Genomic DNA, 16,136 nt, shown 5'->3' on the forward strand with positions numbered 1-16,136 from the left:
GTTTTTATTTTTAAGGAGAATTGGAGAAAAAACAGTTGTAAAAACTGTTTGTGCTCAAAATTTGGGCTGATGAGGAAACTGTTACCACACATATTTTATTCTGTGGCAAAAATCAGAAGAACACCTTTCTTTGGCTTATGTGATTTTGTGTCTAGAATCGCCAATAAACATGTCTTTGCCTAATGGTATGGCAAGAATCACAAACAAACATGTCTTTGCCTAATGCTATGGCAAGAATCACAAACAAACATGTCATAGATATAGGAAGATGTCTTTGCCTAATGCTATGGCAAGAATCACAAACAAACATTTCTTTGCCTAATGTGATTCTATGGCACGAATCACAAACAAACATTTCTTTACCTAATGTAATTTTATGACAAGAATCTCAATCAAACACGTCTCTGCCTCATATGATTTTATGGCAAGAATCATAGACAAATATGTCTTTGTCTAATGTGATTCTATGGTAAGATTCCCAAACATGTCCTTGCCTCAAATGATTTTATAAAGGAAAAGTTGGAATTGATTTAGGAAACAAGGACCAAAAACAACACTTAAATAGTAGTTTCTATAAATTGCTTTTTGGTTTTTATCAAGTGAACCCCTTTAAAAACTTAGCTAATTTTGTCCATCAATAGATAAATTAATTAAATTCTTGATGTACTTAAATATGCTGAATCTAATTCTGTACTTACATGAATATTTGACATAATAGATTAAAAAAAATTCAGTTCTTTGACCACATTCATTCTGTGTCAGAAACCTATGCTGTGACAAATATTTAATCACAATCCAAATTCAGAGCTGTATCAAGCGTTACTGTCACATTAGTACTTCAAACATGCTGTTGTTGAAAACAGATTCTTAAGAAAAGGCATATATTATCATGTTAAAGGGAAAAACTGAGGATATTCCTCATGTGAAATCTTTGAAAATCCAAAGCACACAGGAAGCTTTTTCCAACGAAACATTTGATGATTAGGACATATAAATCGAAAGAAATTGTTGCATTTTCTCGTGATCAGAATTAGGAATAAACAATAAATATTTTATTGGTTTATTTGAATTAGCTAATGCCTGGCACTTGATACCTAGTGAAGAAAAACAATAATATTTATTGTTTTTATTTATAATGTAATTTTGAGATTTATATTTTCCATTAAATTGGTATGTATTGAAGTACTTGTTACTCTTATATAGTCTTAACATAATTACAGAAGTAACTGAGCCAATGAAAATCAGTTTAGGCAAATACACCACGCCTCCTACCATTTTGTTCTGTTGATATTGCATTGATAATAGTCTTTCAGATACTAGTCCCTGTGATCACAGAAATGGCTAGACATTATAAGAAATATGCAAAAAGAAATAACCATAAACGAAAGCTGAAAAATAAAGCTGCAATGCAGCAAAGTAAGCTAAAATTTATGTTATCACAAGCTAGAAAACAGGTTGTTAATCTTTCGCATAGAAAATTAACTGATGACGAGTATTTGGTACTATCCAGAGGTTTGAAATTCATTCCTTCACCGTCAGTCAAAAAGGCAAAGCAGGATTTATTACATGATTTCGATGAATTAGCCAGGAAAATGAGATGTTGTTACTTATATCATGGTAACTTGGATGAAATTCATTCCTTCAGAGTTAAATCTTGACACACACCACCTTTAACCTGCAACATCCTTGAAAATTACCTGTTTAATACAAAGTATGAATTATCTTCAATGCAAATTCAAAATTTCGAAACAATTTAAGTGTTTCAAAGAGGTTAGGTATTTCTTCTCTGTTAAAAGATGAATCATTAATAATTAAGAAAGCCGATAAAAGTAATAATGTTGTTATTTTAGATAAGGTCAATTACCTACTTGAAGGCGATCGCCAATTAAATACACAACATTGGAAAATTTTGACCTAAAAGCACTTAGATGTAATATCAATACATATGTCAAAGGCATGTACACCAAAGGTGTTATAGATTACTCCACATTTAATTACCTTAATAATGGTAATCAAATTAATTATGGGCCCGGGTATATGCATATCTTGCCTAAAATACACCGATTAAATGAATCGGAATTAGTAAAAATCAATAAATATGGGTTTAACATAGATAACATATTGCCGCCATGTCGGCCAATCATATCTCAGATTGGAATTGTCACGAAATTTATTGGACGCTATATAGATTATTTTCTAGTACCTATAGTACAGAAACAACACACTTATATAAAAGATACGTCTGATCTAATATACAAGTTGGAAAGGATTAAGCCTATTGCAGATTGCTGGCTGTGTAGTTTTGATGTAACATCAATGTACACTAATTGCCCGATTAATGAATTATTATCTGCAGTTAGAATTTCGTATAATCAGTCAGTTTGATAAATCAGATTACAAAAATCAAATGCCCACCTACGGATGATTTAATCTATCTCCTCAGATCAATTTTAGAGAACAACATTTTTTATTTTAATGGAGAGCTTTATAAGCGAAATAGGCGCAGCGATAGGAGCAGTTCCAAGCCCGGAAATCTGTGATATACTCATGTATAAAATTATGAAAGAAATTCTTTCTAAGTTTGGACATAGAAAAAATATCTTTTTCTATGGTAGGTATCGTGATGGTATTATATTAATATATCACAGCGACATGAGGGAAATAAAGGATTTGTTAGAGTTAGCAAATAATCATCATCAGTTCCTAAAATTCACACTAGAATTGTCATGTAAAGAAATAATATTTCTTGATGTTAATATTTTTAAAGGAACGAGGTTTTCTTATGAAAACATCTTGGATGTGAAAACACACTTTAAACCAACAAATGCTTTCCTTTATCTACATCGTAAAAGCTGTCACAGTCGACACGTGTTTGCAGGTTTTCTCAAGGGTGAAGTTATCAGATATATTAGAACAACAAATAGTGCTGATGATTTACAACATTTTTTGTTACAGTTCAGATTGAACTTAATAAAAAAGAGGATACAAGGAGATTGAAATCGAACAGTACATAAATGAGGCATTATCGTGTGATAGATCTGATTTAATCAGAAAAAAGGCCAAAAAACACACGAAGGAAATTCCTTTAGTATTGGCAACGAAATTCAATCCATGTGTTCATAAATTAAAACAATGCATTAGTAAACATTGGGATCTACTAAAACAGGATGCGGTATGCAACGAAATATTTTCAAGCAAACCAATAACAGCTTATAAAAAGCATAAAAATATAACAGATCTATTGACAACGACAAAATTTAAATAAACTGATAGGTAAATCCCTGATGATGGCGGGCCTACAATGCTTAAATCCATTCATAAATGTTATACATTTATCATTAGCATATAATACAAAAACCGCCGAAACACTAAATTAGTGTCGGACTGATGTAAAGCAATTGCAAGTCTAGTTATACTAGCATCATGTGATCATTATTTTGTAATAAAATTACAATGAAATACTAATAGTATGTATACGGAGTCTTTCGAATAAGATTTTTTGCTATCGGAATTCGGATTGATGTTGGAACGCGTGGATGTTAGGTGTCACTTTTATACAAAATACATGGTTAGAGGTTCAGCATATTAAATAACCTCAAGAATTCAAGACTTTGAATCAAACCCCATTGAAATTGGTCAAGAAATAAGCAATTTATACAAAGTATAACAAAAGTATTGATTTTGGCCTCTTTTTCCTAAACCGTTAGGGTCATAACCCCCTAAAATTAATCCAAATCTTCCTTTTATGGTATGGAACCTTGTGGTACAATTTCATAGCGATCCATAGACTCAAGTTATTGTCCAGAAACCACAAAATCCTAGTTTTTGGTCCCTTTTCGGCCCCTAATTCCTAAACGGTTTAGGCCATGACCCCATAAATCAATCCCAACCTTCCTTTTGAGGTATGAAACCTTGTGGTAAAATTTCAAAGAGATCCATACACATATACACAAGTTATTGTCCTGAAACAAGAATACTGATTGTTTTTGGCCCGTTATTCCTAAACAGCTAGGACAATATCCCCAAAATCAATCCCAACCTTCCTATTGTGGTTTGGAACCTTGTGCTACAATTTCATTGAGATCCATACACTTATACTCAAGTTATTGTCTGGAAATTAAAATGTCTTTGGACGACAAATGTCTTCTGACGACGATGCAGACATCGCCATAACATAATACAAACGCAAAAACTTTTCCGATTGTATAAAAACAACAGACCGGTCGTTGCAGGGTGTTTATACATCAGCACAACAAAAAGGACACTTAAGTACAGATCTGAGAGTACTCGCAGTTACTGACAGCTAGTTCAAAGCCAATAACGACTAATAAAAAAATCATGTATCTAAGACTAAAATCTAGTTTACAATGTTGGAGAGTGTCCATTTTTGAAGATGCACATAGACATTGGCGAACAACACAGGTTCTTTAGAGCCTCTAGTTTTATTAGTTGTTATTGGCTTTGAACTAGCTTTCAGTATTGTGAGTACTATTATATCAGTACTTTGTGCTCATTGTTGAAGGCTGTACATGATCTATAGTTTCTAATATCTACGACATTTGGTCTCTGGTGGATATGTGTCTCAATGGCAATCTTACCACATCTCCTTATTTTATATTGATGTTGTATAGATGTATACTTTTAAAAGTGTTTTAAATGTGTTCTATGAAGACTTTTATCTGTGTTGTTTGTAGAGTTGGAATGTATTGTATGTGGAGTTGTATTTGTTTTATATTTGATTAGAAAGTCTGTGAACTGGTGTTAGATACAATATCAGGATTGCAAGACAGTAACCAAAGCAACATAACAGATCAATCACAGATTAATGTTCCTGAAGGCTGTTCACGCCACCTGGTGTTAACTTTGTGTAAAGAATCGGAGATTTTTCCATATTGTATTAAGTTATTAGTTTCATCTTTGAAGGTAAAGTTTATAAGAGTATGTGTTCCTTTTGTCAGGAAATAACAGTAAAGCATGTCTTAAACCAGACTTTCCAGTAAATTTTATACAGATTGCAGAAGTTCACAAGTTTTATCTAGGTTTTTATGCCCTCGCCGTAGTGGAGGGGGCATTAAGTTTTACCCTTGTCTGTCTGTCCGTCAGTACGTCCCGAAATTGGTTTCCGTTCTCTAACTTAAATTTGCCTCTGCCAATTGTTATGAAACTTATACACAATGCTTATTACCACAAAACACAGATCAAGTTTGAATTTGGGTGGCGTCACTTTTACCTTTCAAGAGTTATGTCCCTTTACAAATGGAAAAATTGCTGAATTTTTCGTTTCTGTTCTCTAACTTTAGTTTGCCTCAACCAAATGTTATGAATCTTATTCATAATGCTTATTACCACAAAACACAGATCAAGTTTGAATTTTGGTGGCGTCACTTTTACCGTTTAAGAGTAATGCCCCTTTACAAATGGAAAAATTGCTGAAATTTTTGTTTCCGTTCTCTAACTTAACTTTGCCTCAACCAAATGTTATGAAACTTATACACAATGCTTATTATCACAAAACTCAGATCAAGTATGAATTTGGGTAGCATCACTTTTATCGTTCTTGAGTTATGTCCCTTTATAACATTATATGCAAGCGGGGGTATCATCTGTGTCCTATGGACACATTCCCCATTTATTTTTTTCAGTGAAGCTCAATTTTTCCACAAAGACAACAGACTGAAAATGATAAACTGGTTAAGGTAGATTGTTTCTTGACCTCTAGATATCTGTTGTAGCAAATCTGGTCCAAAATGCCACGAGCTTTTGCCATCACCTGTTGTCTGCCTGCTGGCATAAACTTTTTCAAAAATCTTCACCTCTGAGCTACTGAACCTATTCAACCAACCGTGATGGGTCCTTAGCATGTCTGAGTAATATTTTGTGTATTATATTATGGCTCATCAACCAACATTGGTCTTATAGCTAAAATCAGAACATGGGGATAAATGCAAATAGTTGTCTATCCTGAAACCATAATAGATACAAAAAAAAATTATTAAAATATAAAGTTAACGGGTACACGACAACTCATACCTTTGCCAACTCGTACTCAACCAACTTGTATCCTAGTTTTACCTACTCGTACCCAGTATTTTTTAGCATGATTGTGTTTCATTAATTAGGTTTTATTGAAAATTTAATTGTTATTTTTATTTTGTAATTGATCTACTGATATGATTTTTCTTAATGTTTTTTTTTAAACATGTTTTTTTAAATGCCGCATAAGTCTTTAACTGTGAAGTAATGAATTCATTAGTTTTAACCCTTGTTGGTAAATAAGAATATATAGAACATAATCTCAAGCTTGAACGATCCATAGAATAATGGAAAAGGATATTTTTTACTGATTTTTGCAAACTGGAAACGTAATTTTTTTGTGTTAGTGTAAATATAATGAATATCTTTCTAATCCCTTTGAAACCATACAGCCAGCACATGAATTAAACAAACATGACAAAGTCCAAATGTTTTACATATATTTATTATATACTATAAGTAATAACAGATAAGAATAACAATAGATTAAAACATCAGATGCATTCAATTTATCTGAACTGAGATCTCATTTGATAACTGTTCGTCACAAAATGTTTAGATGTTTAATCAAATTTACTAACTGTTCACATTCACATTTAATGTTCAATATATTTACTTTTTAATGACACAATTAACCACTGAGTGGTTTCATTCAAACAACGTAATGTATTACAATGTTAGATAATCGAAAGTCATTAATGTTTTATAATAGCATTTAATTAGCTTTGAATTGAAACAATTATGATTGCATCATATTACCAATCAAAGTTATATTTTATTTTAATTGTATGTTGCTATACATAGGCGGATCCGGGGGGTGGGGGGAGGGGGGGGCCTTTTGTGGGAAAAATTTGGTTGATTATATAGGAAATCACTGAAGCATGACTGTAGCGGGCCCCCGCTTATGGCAGTCAGTGGGCAACCCCTTATAAAAAGTTCTGGATCCGCCTCTGCTATATTATCATGATATATGGAAGAAAATAACAACTATAATGTATCTGAATAATAATGAAATATTGGGTACGAGTTGGCAAAGGTACGAGTTGACATGTATCCAAAGTTAACAATGTCAAAATATAACTACTTTCCATTAATACCCAAATCATCAGATGACTCCTAATAAGTCTTAGATTATGATCATAACAAATTCTAGTAGTTTTGCATATCAAAAGTACAGCAGTACAAAATCTACAAAGACACTGAATGACTGAATTTTGAAATTGACCCAAAAGAAGAGTTATTTCCCTTATATCACAATATTTTTTTTACAAATTGTAACTATTAAACAAATTTTCTTATTATCTGGAAACTATTATTCATAAACAGAAACTTTCCAAACAAAATTGATTAGCAATACAAGATCTACAAAACGGCCAACGACTGAAACCATTGACTCCTTGTAGGAATTATTGTGCATTAATGATGATTTTTGGGTTAAAGATTGCATTTATGCTACCAAAACCCTTATGGGTCTGGTTTGAAAGCTACCAATTTTCCAGACTTTATCACTTCTTTTATATAAAAAAGTTTTTGCCTTCTATTTAGAATATTATGGTAGATAGACAGAAAATGTAAACAGCAAAGATAATCAGCTATACAAAATCTACAAAATATGCACAATGACTGAAAACATTGCTTGACTCCTTATAGAAGTTTTTCGGGCAGCCCCGAAATCCCGACACCCCATTGGTCCGACACCCTTTAGTCCGACACCCCAATAGTCCGATACCTAATTGGTCCGACACCAAATAATTAGACATTTAATTAGTCCGACATCGAAATATTAAAAAGAAATATATTTATTTTCATATTAAAAAGCCAAATAAAAGGTTATTTCAATATTAAGAAGAGGACATTGTCCTTCGTGGGAACAGTTGATGCAATTTAAGTTAATGACTTAGTAGGGGCTTCAGTTCGAGGTCGAATATAGTTCCCAATTATTATATGGGGTATTTCTTCCTGAGTATTCTGACTACTGTTTTCTTTGAAAAGTTTATTAATTAAGTGGTCCTATCAGTTGCATATATATTGAAATAAGGGAGCGACCATTTGATTTTTATGGGGGGCTAGGATGAAAAATTTTGTCCTACATTTTTTGTTTTAGTTGTAATCTCTGTCCTGCCTTTTTAATTTTCACTCTATTCGGTCCTGCCTTTTTTTTTATAAGTTTATCCGGACTTTTTTTACATAAATTGTCATCCTGCTTTTTTTTTACTCAATACTCCTGTCCTGCTTTTTTTTCAAATTTCATCCTAGCCCCCTCATAAAAATCAAATGGTAGCTCCCTAAGTAAAACATGTGGGACAAATTTATTGTTGAAAGTAAAGTAGTAGTGTTTTGGCAAAAATGAAAGTAGAGTAGAAATTAGCCTTCGGCATTTATTCAAGATTCAAATCCTACCATTGGCATGTTAATAGGGCTCTCAAAAGAAAAAGCAGAGATGGATTGACCTGGGACAAGCATATTTTATTAGAATAATAATGGTTTATAAGCAGTTAAATTTATTTCATGTTTGACCCAGTGCAAATTTTTTAATTCAATTTGACTTTTACGAATGGGAAGAATAATTGTGGTCTGAGGCCAGTACTAAAGTAGCAGAATATTATCACCACTAACTAAAAGAACAAAATACTTTGAAAAGTCTTTGTGAATTGCTTAAATATCTTTGGATACACTTTCTCAGAGATACAGGTTAAAAGTGACACAGTAAGAAAATGAAGGAACCAATGAAGCTTTGCCAATTACACGTATGTGGGAAAATGGCTTGAGTGAATAAGACGGACACGTTCTTCTAGTATAACTCTAGCGCTATAAAGTAATAGCGGTCAACTCAACTAAAACTTCTAATTTAATTAATTTTTTGAAAGGGGAGCTAAATTATAACAGTAATGCCATTATTTGAAGAAGAACACCACTGTCTGTCTATATGGGCACCAATATTTAAGAAAGAGTGAAATAAGGACAGAAGACTTGTGTCGAAGTGTTCTGCCGTAATGTCGTTCGTTTTCAAACAGTGCGTAAACTGGTTCAATGATTATTTCCCTTCCAAGTAATATATACTCTTCAGTTTTTGACGCGCGTTCCCCGTAAGGAATATATTGACTTAAGGTTCAAATGAAGTAATTACTCAAATAGGCGACAATGGTAGTCTTTTTGGGTTCTGCATTTTCATTATAAAAATTCTGATGAAAAAAATGTCAAATTCTGAATTTTCAACACCTTTGGATGTGAATAAAACTGCAAAACACATATGGTGCCACAGGTTTTTTGATAGATAAAATGCGTTTTTTAAGGGTACTCTATGTTTCTGGAATTTACAAATTAGTATGAATAAAGAACACCCCTTGCTTAATTTTGCACAGAAAAGTTTGCTCATCACAGAGAGTTTCCTCCAAATTTCTAGCTATTTCTACACCAATAGCCAACATGCATTTCTTACTATTTAAATTTTTTTTCTAATAAACAGGGCAGTAGAAAATAAATTTACTTCTACCTATTATCTTGGATGTAAAAACTAGGTGGCGCCAGTCATCTTAAATTACTTCCTTTTAACCTATAGGAGTTTACAAAATATGTTCTGGTGATAAGTTTATCATATATCAATAGTTTCATAATTTTCCTCGACGTGACAACCGATGAGATCTAAGGGTTATTGGAGTATTGTATAAGATCATAATGTTTTTTGCTATGGAAAAAATATTCAGATCCAAACGGACACGGAAACCACTATTTATTTCTTTAATAGCTGTATATGTCACAGGAACATGCCAATACTCCTCATATGTATGAAGCTAGAGCAGAGAAGTTAAAGAAACAACTAATGTTAATTGATTGTTGTTTTCTTTATGTCAGTGGCAAATATTTCATGCATGTTTAGGATAAGAACTAATTAACAATAAATACAATAGGTAAGTCCGGTAAAAGGGGTCGACCAGAATGAAGGACGGTAATTTGGAAGCAGTAATATTCACTGTAATAGAAAAACAAAGGATATTGGGTATCCATCCATGACACAAAATCAGTACATGCACAGCAGAAAACACACAAAAAGCAAAGGAACAGCTATCCGTTTTTATTGAGTTTAACAACCTTAATAAAGTATGCAAAAAAGAACCAAATAGTATCGATTGTACAATTTTACTATGGATATTTTGACTTTCATATTTTTTTTTTATTAAGTTTTCAAGTTTAAAATTCTAATTCGTTGTAAATGGAAACCAACATGCTTGGATGCATTATAACTTCTGTTTTTGTCTCGCCTTGACGGAGTCCAAACGCGAGACATAGGTATGCTATTTCCGGCGGCGGCGGCGTTGTCAACAATGTATTAGTTTGTGATTAGGTCTAGTTTATGGTGAACCACAAGTGGTAGGTCAATCATATTTGGTATGCAGTTGTATTAGCATTGGCACATCTCATTTCCATGGAGACTATTTTGCCCTGCCCACTCAGTCATGGTTTATTGACTTTGAAACGTTTGCTTATTTTACATGTATTAGTTTGTGATTAGGTCAGTTTATGGGGAACCACTAGTGGTAGGTCAATGATATTTAGTATGCAGTTGTATAAGCATTGGCATATCTCCTTTCCATGATGATTTGGCTCCGCCCCCTTAGTCGTGGTCTATTGACTTTTAAAATTTTGCTAAGTTAACATGTATTAGTTTGTGATTAGGTCAGTTCAAGGGGAACCATTTAGTGTAGGCAAATGTTAATTGGTATTCAGTTGTATAAGCATTAGCACATCTCATCACAATGGAGAATATTTGGCCCCGCCCCCTCAGTCATGGTCTATCGTCTAAGAAACTTTTGCTTAGTTTACATGTATTAGTTTGTGATTAGATCAGTTTAAGATGAACTGCTAATGTTAAGTCAATGATATTTGGTATGCAAATTTATTGACATTTGCAAGTATCGTTTCCATGGAGATTAATTAGCCCCACCCCCTCTTCATGGTTCATTGACTTTGAAACTTTTACATAGTTTACAAGTTAATGTTTGTGTTTATGTTTGTTTAAAGGGAACGACTTATAATAAGACAATGGTATTTGGTATGCAGTTGTATTAGCTTTGGCACATCTCATTTACATGGAGATTGTTTAGCCATGTACCTAACTTATGGTTCATTGACTTTGAATATTTTCACAACTTATGAAACATGTTAAAGTATTTCTATTTTAATTTCAACATTTGCATAATCAAAATTACAAAAGGGCGAGACATATCTCTGTGATAATAGTTTATTATTGTAAATGAAATCGTTTCAGTTTTGACCGTTTCGGAGAGTACTTTGCAGTCTGGACATTTTCCTGTACGACGAGAGACTGTTCTTCAAATTCCAAATTCTCTTCAACCCAAGGGTGACTGGGGTATAGAAATGTTTTAACTTTTGTTTTTACCCGATAAAGTAAAACCTCTTGCCAAAGTGGGGGCGTCCGGCGTTTGGTTGTGCGGGATGTATAAATACGCAGCCACATCCGGTCTGAATATTGCATGCTTTCTGCACTTTAAGAAACCTTGCAACAACTCTTTGACAGGTCCGTAGGTAGAACCCAATCTTGTTTACCTATATTTTTTCTTCCTCATAGTCAGACTATTGGGATGTGTTCCTTTTGGAACACATATTATATACCCTTTATTCCGTCAGGAACAAATAACGTAATATTTATTCCAGTGGAAAAAATATTCCAGAATATTTATTCCAGTGGAAAAAATATTCCAGAATATTTATTCCATTTCGAACATATATTATAAAGGAACTTATATTCCATGACAGTCTGTTGCCAGGCAAAATTTCTATTCCTATCCACTGTACCCTCATTTTCCCGTAGCAGTCCATCTTTTCCGCCTTCCATCCCGATTGAATCTTATTACAGGACATACCTTTTGTATTACATCAATTATTTGTTTTCGTCCTTAACATGCATGAACTATGTTTGCCACTGAACATTAAGAAAACAGCAATCAATCAATAAAAATTCCCTTTTTAGCTGAGTGTTTTTTATGAAAGAGCTAGGTCATACTTTGTATTAGTAAAGCAAAATATTGCAAGTTTGTCGATTGCCTTCTATATATATAGGATCATGGTATTTTTACTTACCAGTTGGGAAGTGCTGTCTTCTCCATTTCTTTTTATGAAGTAGATTTTCTATTACTGCTTGAGTCGGACTATTGGGATGTCGGACTATTGGACGTCGGACTAATAGGGTGTCGTACTGATGGGGTTTCGGACTAAAGGGGTGTTGGACTAGCGGGGCGACCCAGCAGTTTTTACCATTAAATGATGATTTTTTTAGGGAATTTACCACTATGCATATTATTTTGAAGACTTTTTAAAAAATATCAGCAACACAAGATCTTAAAATGCCACATTTAGAAATCGAAAAGGAGGACAAAATATTAATGACTGACACTGATACATGTTTATGATGCAATGTTTAGATATGGTTTTTTTTACAGGAGAAGATATTGTCAGGAAAATGTGATGATATGGCACTGGGTCATATGATTATATTGCTACAATATGATTGGCCAAAACATACTGATTTGTTTCATCAAATGATGCAAAAGATCAAAGCACAAGGCAGTTTAACATACAACTTTTTCTTTAATTATGTGATAAGTATCCATTTTATGAATTCAAATTTTGGTTTAACGAGAACCCAGGCATTTGTTATTACCAATTTAGTCTTTATAGATATTCATATTATTCAACCTAAGGTAAGAAGGATTCTATCATTTACTCCGTTCAGATCTAATAAGATTTCCGAAAAAAATATTTGGGATTATGTTATATGACAGTACAAATGTCCATACATCTATCTGTCCATCTGTTTGTCTGTGTATGTCAACACTTGATAATTGATAATTCAAAGGACAATGTTCACTGTGCCCCCAAAAAGGCCTCAAATTTCTTTTCATAATATTTAAAAAAGGTCAAAATTTGGTTCTTAAATGGATCTTTTTCAAAAGCCTTAATGCTAAGTAAAACAAATCTCTTCATAAAAGTACATTTTAGGCATCAAAGTCAGCTTTTTTTGGAAAAGTATGTAGTCAATAACAATATATGAACAATGATTTTGTGCATTTTGGGACCTAAAAGCTACTGGAAAACCTTGACTATCACCTACAATCCAAAATGTTCTGTAATTAAAAGGTGTCAAGGTTTATACTGAATTCCAATACTCAACAATTTTCTAGGGTTGTGGCCAAAATGATCATTTTAAAAAACTGTTATAAAATATGGAAAAATTAGACCACAACTGATGTTGCAACAAAAGTAATACCTAATTAGGGGTCATGACTTCTAAATTTATAATGTTATGTGCCAAAAAGAAGTTAAGTTGTATTATTGTTATAATCGCAGCTTTTTCTATGTAAAATTTGTAGTATTTTGGCCAGATTTAAAAAAAAAGTAAATCTTAGAGACAATTTTAACCCATCGTGAACCTTTTCCTTTGTTATTACCAATTTTTATGAAATTTTAACTCATTATTTGGATTGACAGAAGAAATATCCCTAACTGATATGATAATTTCAAATTTTGTCATTGTATATGCCCTTTTTTGACGGGACTATTTATGGTATACAGGAGTTTGTCTGTACATCCATCCGTCCCATTAGTCTGTTTGTATGTTAACACTTTGTATGATAACTTGAGATTTGCTTTGACCAATTCTAATGAAATTTTGATATGATGGTTATTATATCTATGATATAACATAAAGATTGATATAAGAAAGCTCCTTTTCGTTTTTGATCATTTCCAATATTGTCATTTCAGAGTTATGATGAGCCTTTATCAATGGAAAATTTGACATTTTCTCAAATGTTGTACAATAACTCATCTTCGCTGTGATACTTTCTCCTGAAAGTTTATCAAATTGACTTGAATTGATCAAAGCAAGGTCCCTTTTGATTTGCAAGATTTTTTAACTTTTGTCATTCCAGAGTTTTGGGGACTTTTTTTATGGAAAATAAAATGTTCACATATCACACACTATCTCCATTTTCTGGTTTATCGTTCCTGAGTTACAGGAATTTGACTGTCAGATTTAAGTAAGTTTTTCACCTGTTTTACCACAAATTGAGGATGCTTGGATACTGGAAACACAATTGTTTGAATTTGTGAAATTTTGATATCTTTTCATTTGTCATTCCAGAGTTATGGGATTTAACTGTCAGTCAGTGTTTTTACATGTTAAGCACTAGCTGTAGTATGCTTAGGTCAAATAACTACTAACTGTACACTGTTGTTAGGATTGTTGAATGCAGGCTTGCATTTGATTTTGAAAATTTTTATGGTTTGTATATATGATGATTTAATGGAATTTTGAACAGCCATATTTAAGACTGACCTTGCAAGACCCTTATGGTAAGTCAATGTAGTTTAAACAACTCTGTAGAAGTATATTTAAAGCAATGTTCATAAGACATATATAAATTTGTGCATCCAGAGCTCTTTTCTGAATTTATCTTCTTCAGAAAAGCTCAAAACCCAATAATTAGAAAGCCAATGATGCATAAGACTTGAAAACATGAGGAACTATATGACAAAGGATATCTTTATCCAAGTTTTTCTTCAGAGCCGTTTTATTAACTTATGATAAAAGCCATCTGAATATTCCATTTTATTCTGGCAACAATTCCAATATGCACAAGATAGGTGCATCATGAGCTTTTGGTGCAGCTACTAATTTAGAAATATTGTTCATCCTTGACTATCACAGATATTGATATTTTAGAAGAATTAGCATTATTGAAGTCCACAGAAGGAGGAAAAGTCAGTTTAGATATTTTGCCAACCAGTACAAAGATTATTGCCCAGTAAGTATTTTCATTAAGGTAAATAATAGTAATATTTTATCACTAACCTCCAATGACTCACCAATAAGTGAAATTGGAAATTGAGGGAGAAGATACCAAGGGTAAATAGTAAAAAAAACACCATGGCCAAAAAGGTGTCCATAAAACTTTAAAAAGGATGACTTCCATTTGGGATCATTGATGCAATAGCTTCCTTGTGAGCAATTATTCCCAAATCAAGAAAAAAATGATAGGAAACCCAAGCCTTGAAATATCTTATCAACTGCTGCAATGTTGCTACACAGAAATGGATAGTTCACAATGGAAAAATTGAAATCCACTTTTTTGTCAAAGTATGGTTCTCGTATTGATATATTTATATTTACATATTGCTAAAATAGTTAAACCTAACGGCCAGTCTTGGAACTACAGACCTGCCAACTATCCCGATTTATGGGGGATATCCCCCATGGGTGTTTACCTGAATTTTGAAATTCTTAATTATATAAACTGAAGACCTAAAAACATGCATTCAAATGAGTTAATAGGGCATTTAAACACATATATACTCATTCGAACAATATAGTAGTACATTAAGAACACTTATGACAATACAATATAAGAGGAACATTAGGTCCTCTTGCACTTAAAATCACCAATGGATTTGAAAAGTTGGCAGGTATGGATCTACCTCTCTCAAACACAAACATACTTCAAATATTATATACAGATGCCACATGTTCTGAAGTTTTGGTCTATCATGAGTCCTTTGTCCTTGACCTCATTTTTATTGTTCAGCGACTGCTTAAAATTTTTTTTTAATAACTTACTTATAAGTAGTAGGATAACTAAAACACCCACCCCAAAAGGGATGTTGTATGGTACATATCTCTCTGTCCTTTTACTTTTTTTACTTTTTGATCAAATCGTTGAAATTTTAAAACAATGTTATGGATCATGAAATACTGGTCAAGTTTTATTTTTAATAGTTTTAGACTTTACTGTTCAAGTGTTATTTCTCTTTATTACCATAAAATTTTGATGTTTTTGGTTACAAGGTAATAATGAAAGTACCTTTGACAAAATCTTTTAAGTTTGTAATCCATTAAATGTTATGAAACATGAAATTCAGGTCACCTTTTCAATTGGAATTTTGGTTTTGTCTTTTACTGTAAAAGAGTTTTTATTGCAAGTGTGGTTATCTTTGATCTCTAGATGATTAGACTAGATCACATTATTTTAGTTGGTATATAGTATCACTACAAGGTGTACATGTCTATCAGACATGGTTCACCTTAC

General features: G+C 32.6%; 1 protein-coding gene across 1 annotated transcript in view; it reads left to right on the forward strand.

The window, feature by feature from the left end:
• The window catches only part of LOC127709706 (integrator complex subunit 10-like), a 318,221-nt gene that overhangs the window by 292,134 nt on the left and 9,951 nt on the right, over window positions 1-16,136 (forward strand). The window contains exons 14-16 of the mRNA XM_052215364.1: window positions 4,744-4,923; window positions 12,492-12,654; window positions 14,762-14,858. Of these exons, the coding sequence (XP_052071324.1) occupies window positions 4,744-4,923; window positions 12,492-12,654; window positions 14,762-14,858 (440 nt within the window). The remainder of the gene's footprint in view (window positions 1-4,743; window positions 4,924-12,491; window positions 12,655-14,761; window positions 14,859-16,136) is intronic.

Source organism: Mytilus californianus, unplaced genomic scaffold (assembly GCF_021869535.1).
Source record: "Mytilus californianus isolate M0D057914Y unplaced genomic scaffold, xbMytCali1.0.p SCAF_7, whole genome shotgun sequence".
NCBI classification, from domain to species: Eukaryota; Metazoa; Mollusca; class Bivalvia; order Mytilida; family Mytilidae; genus Mytilus; species Mytilus californianus.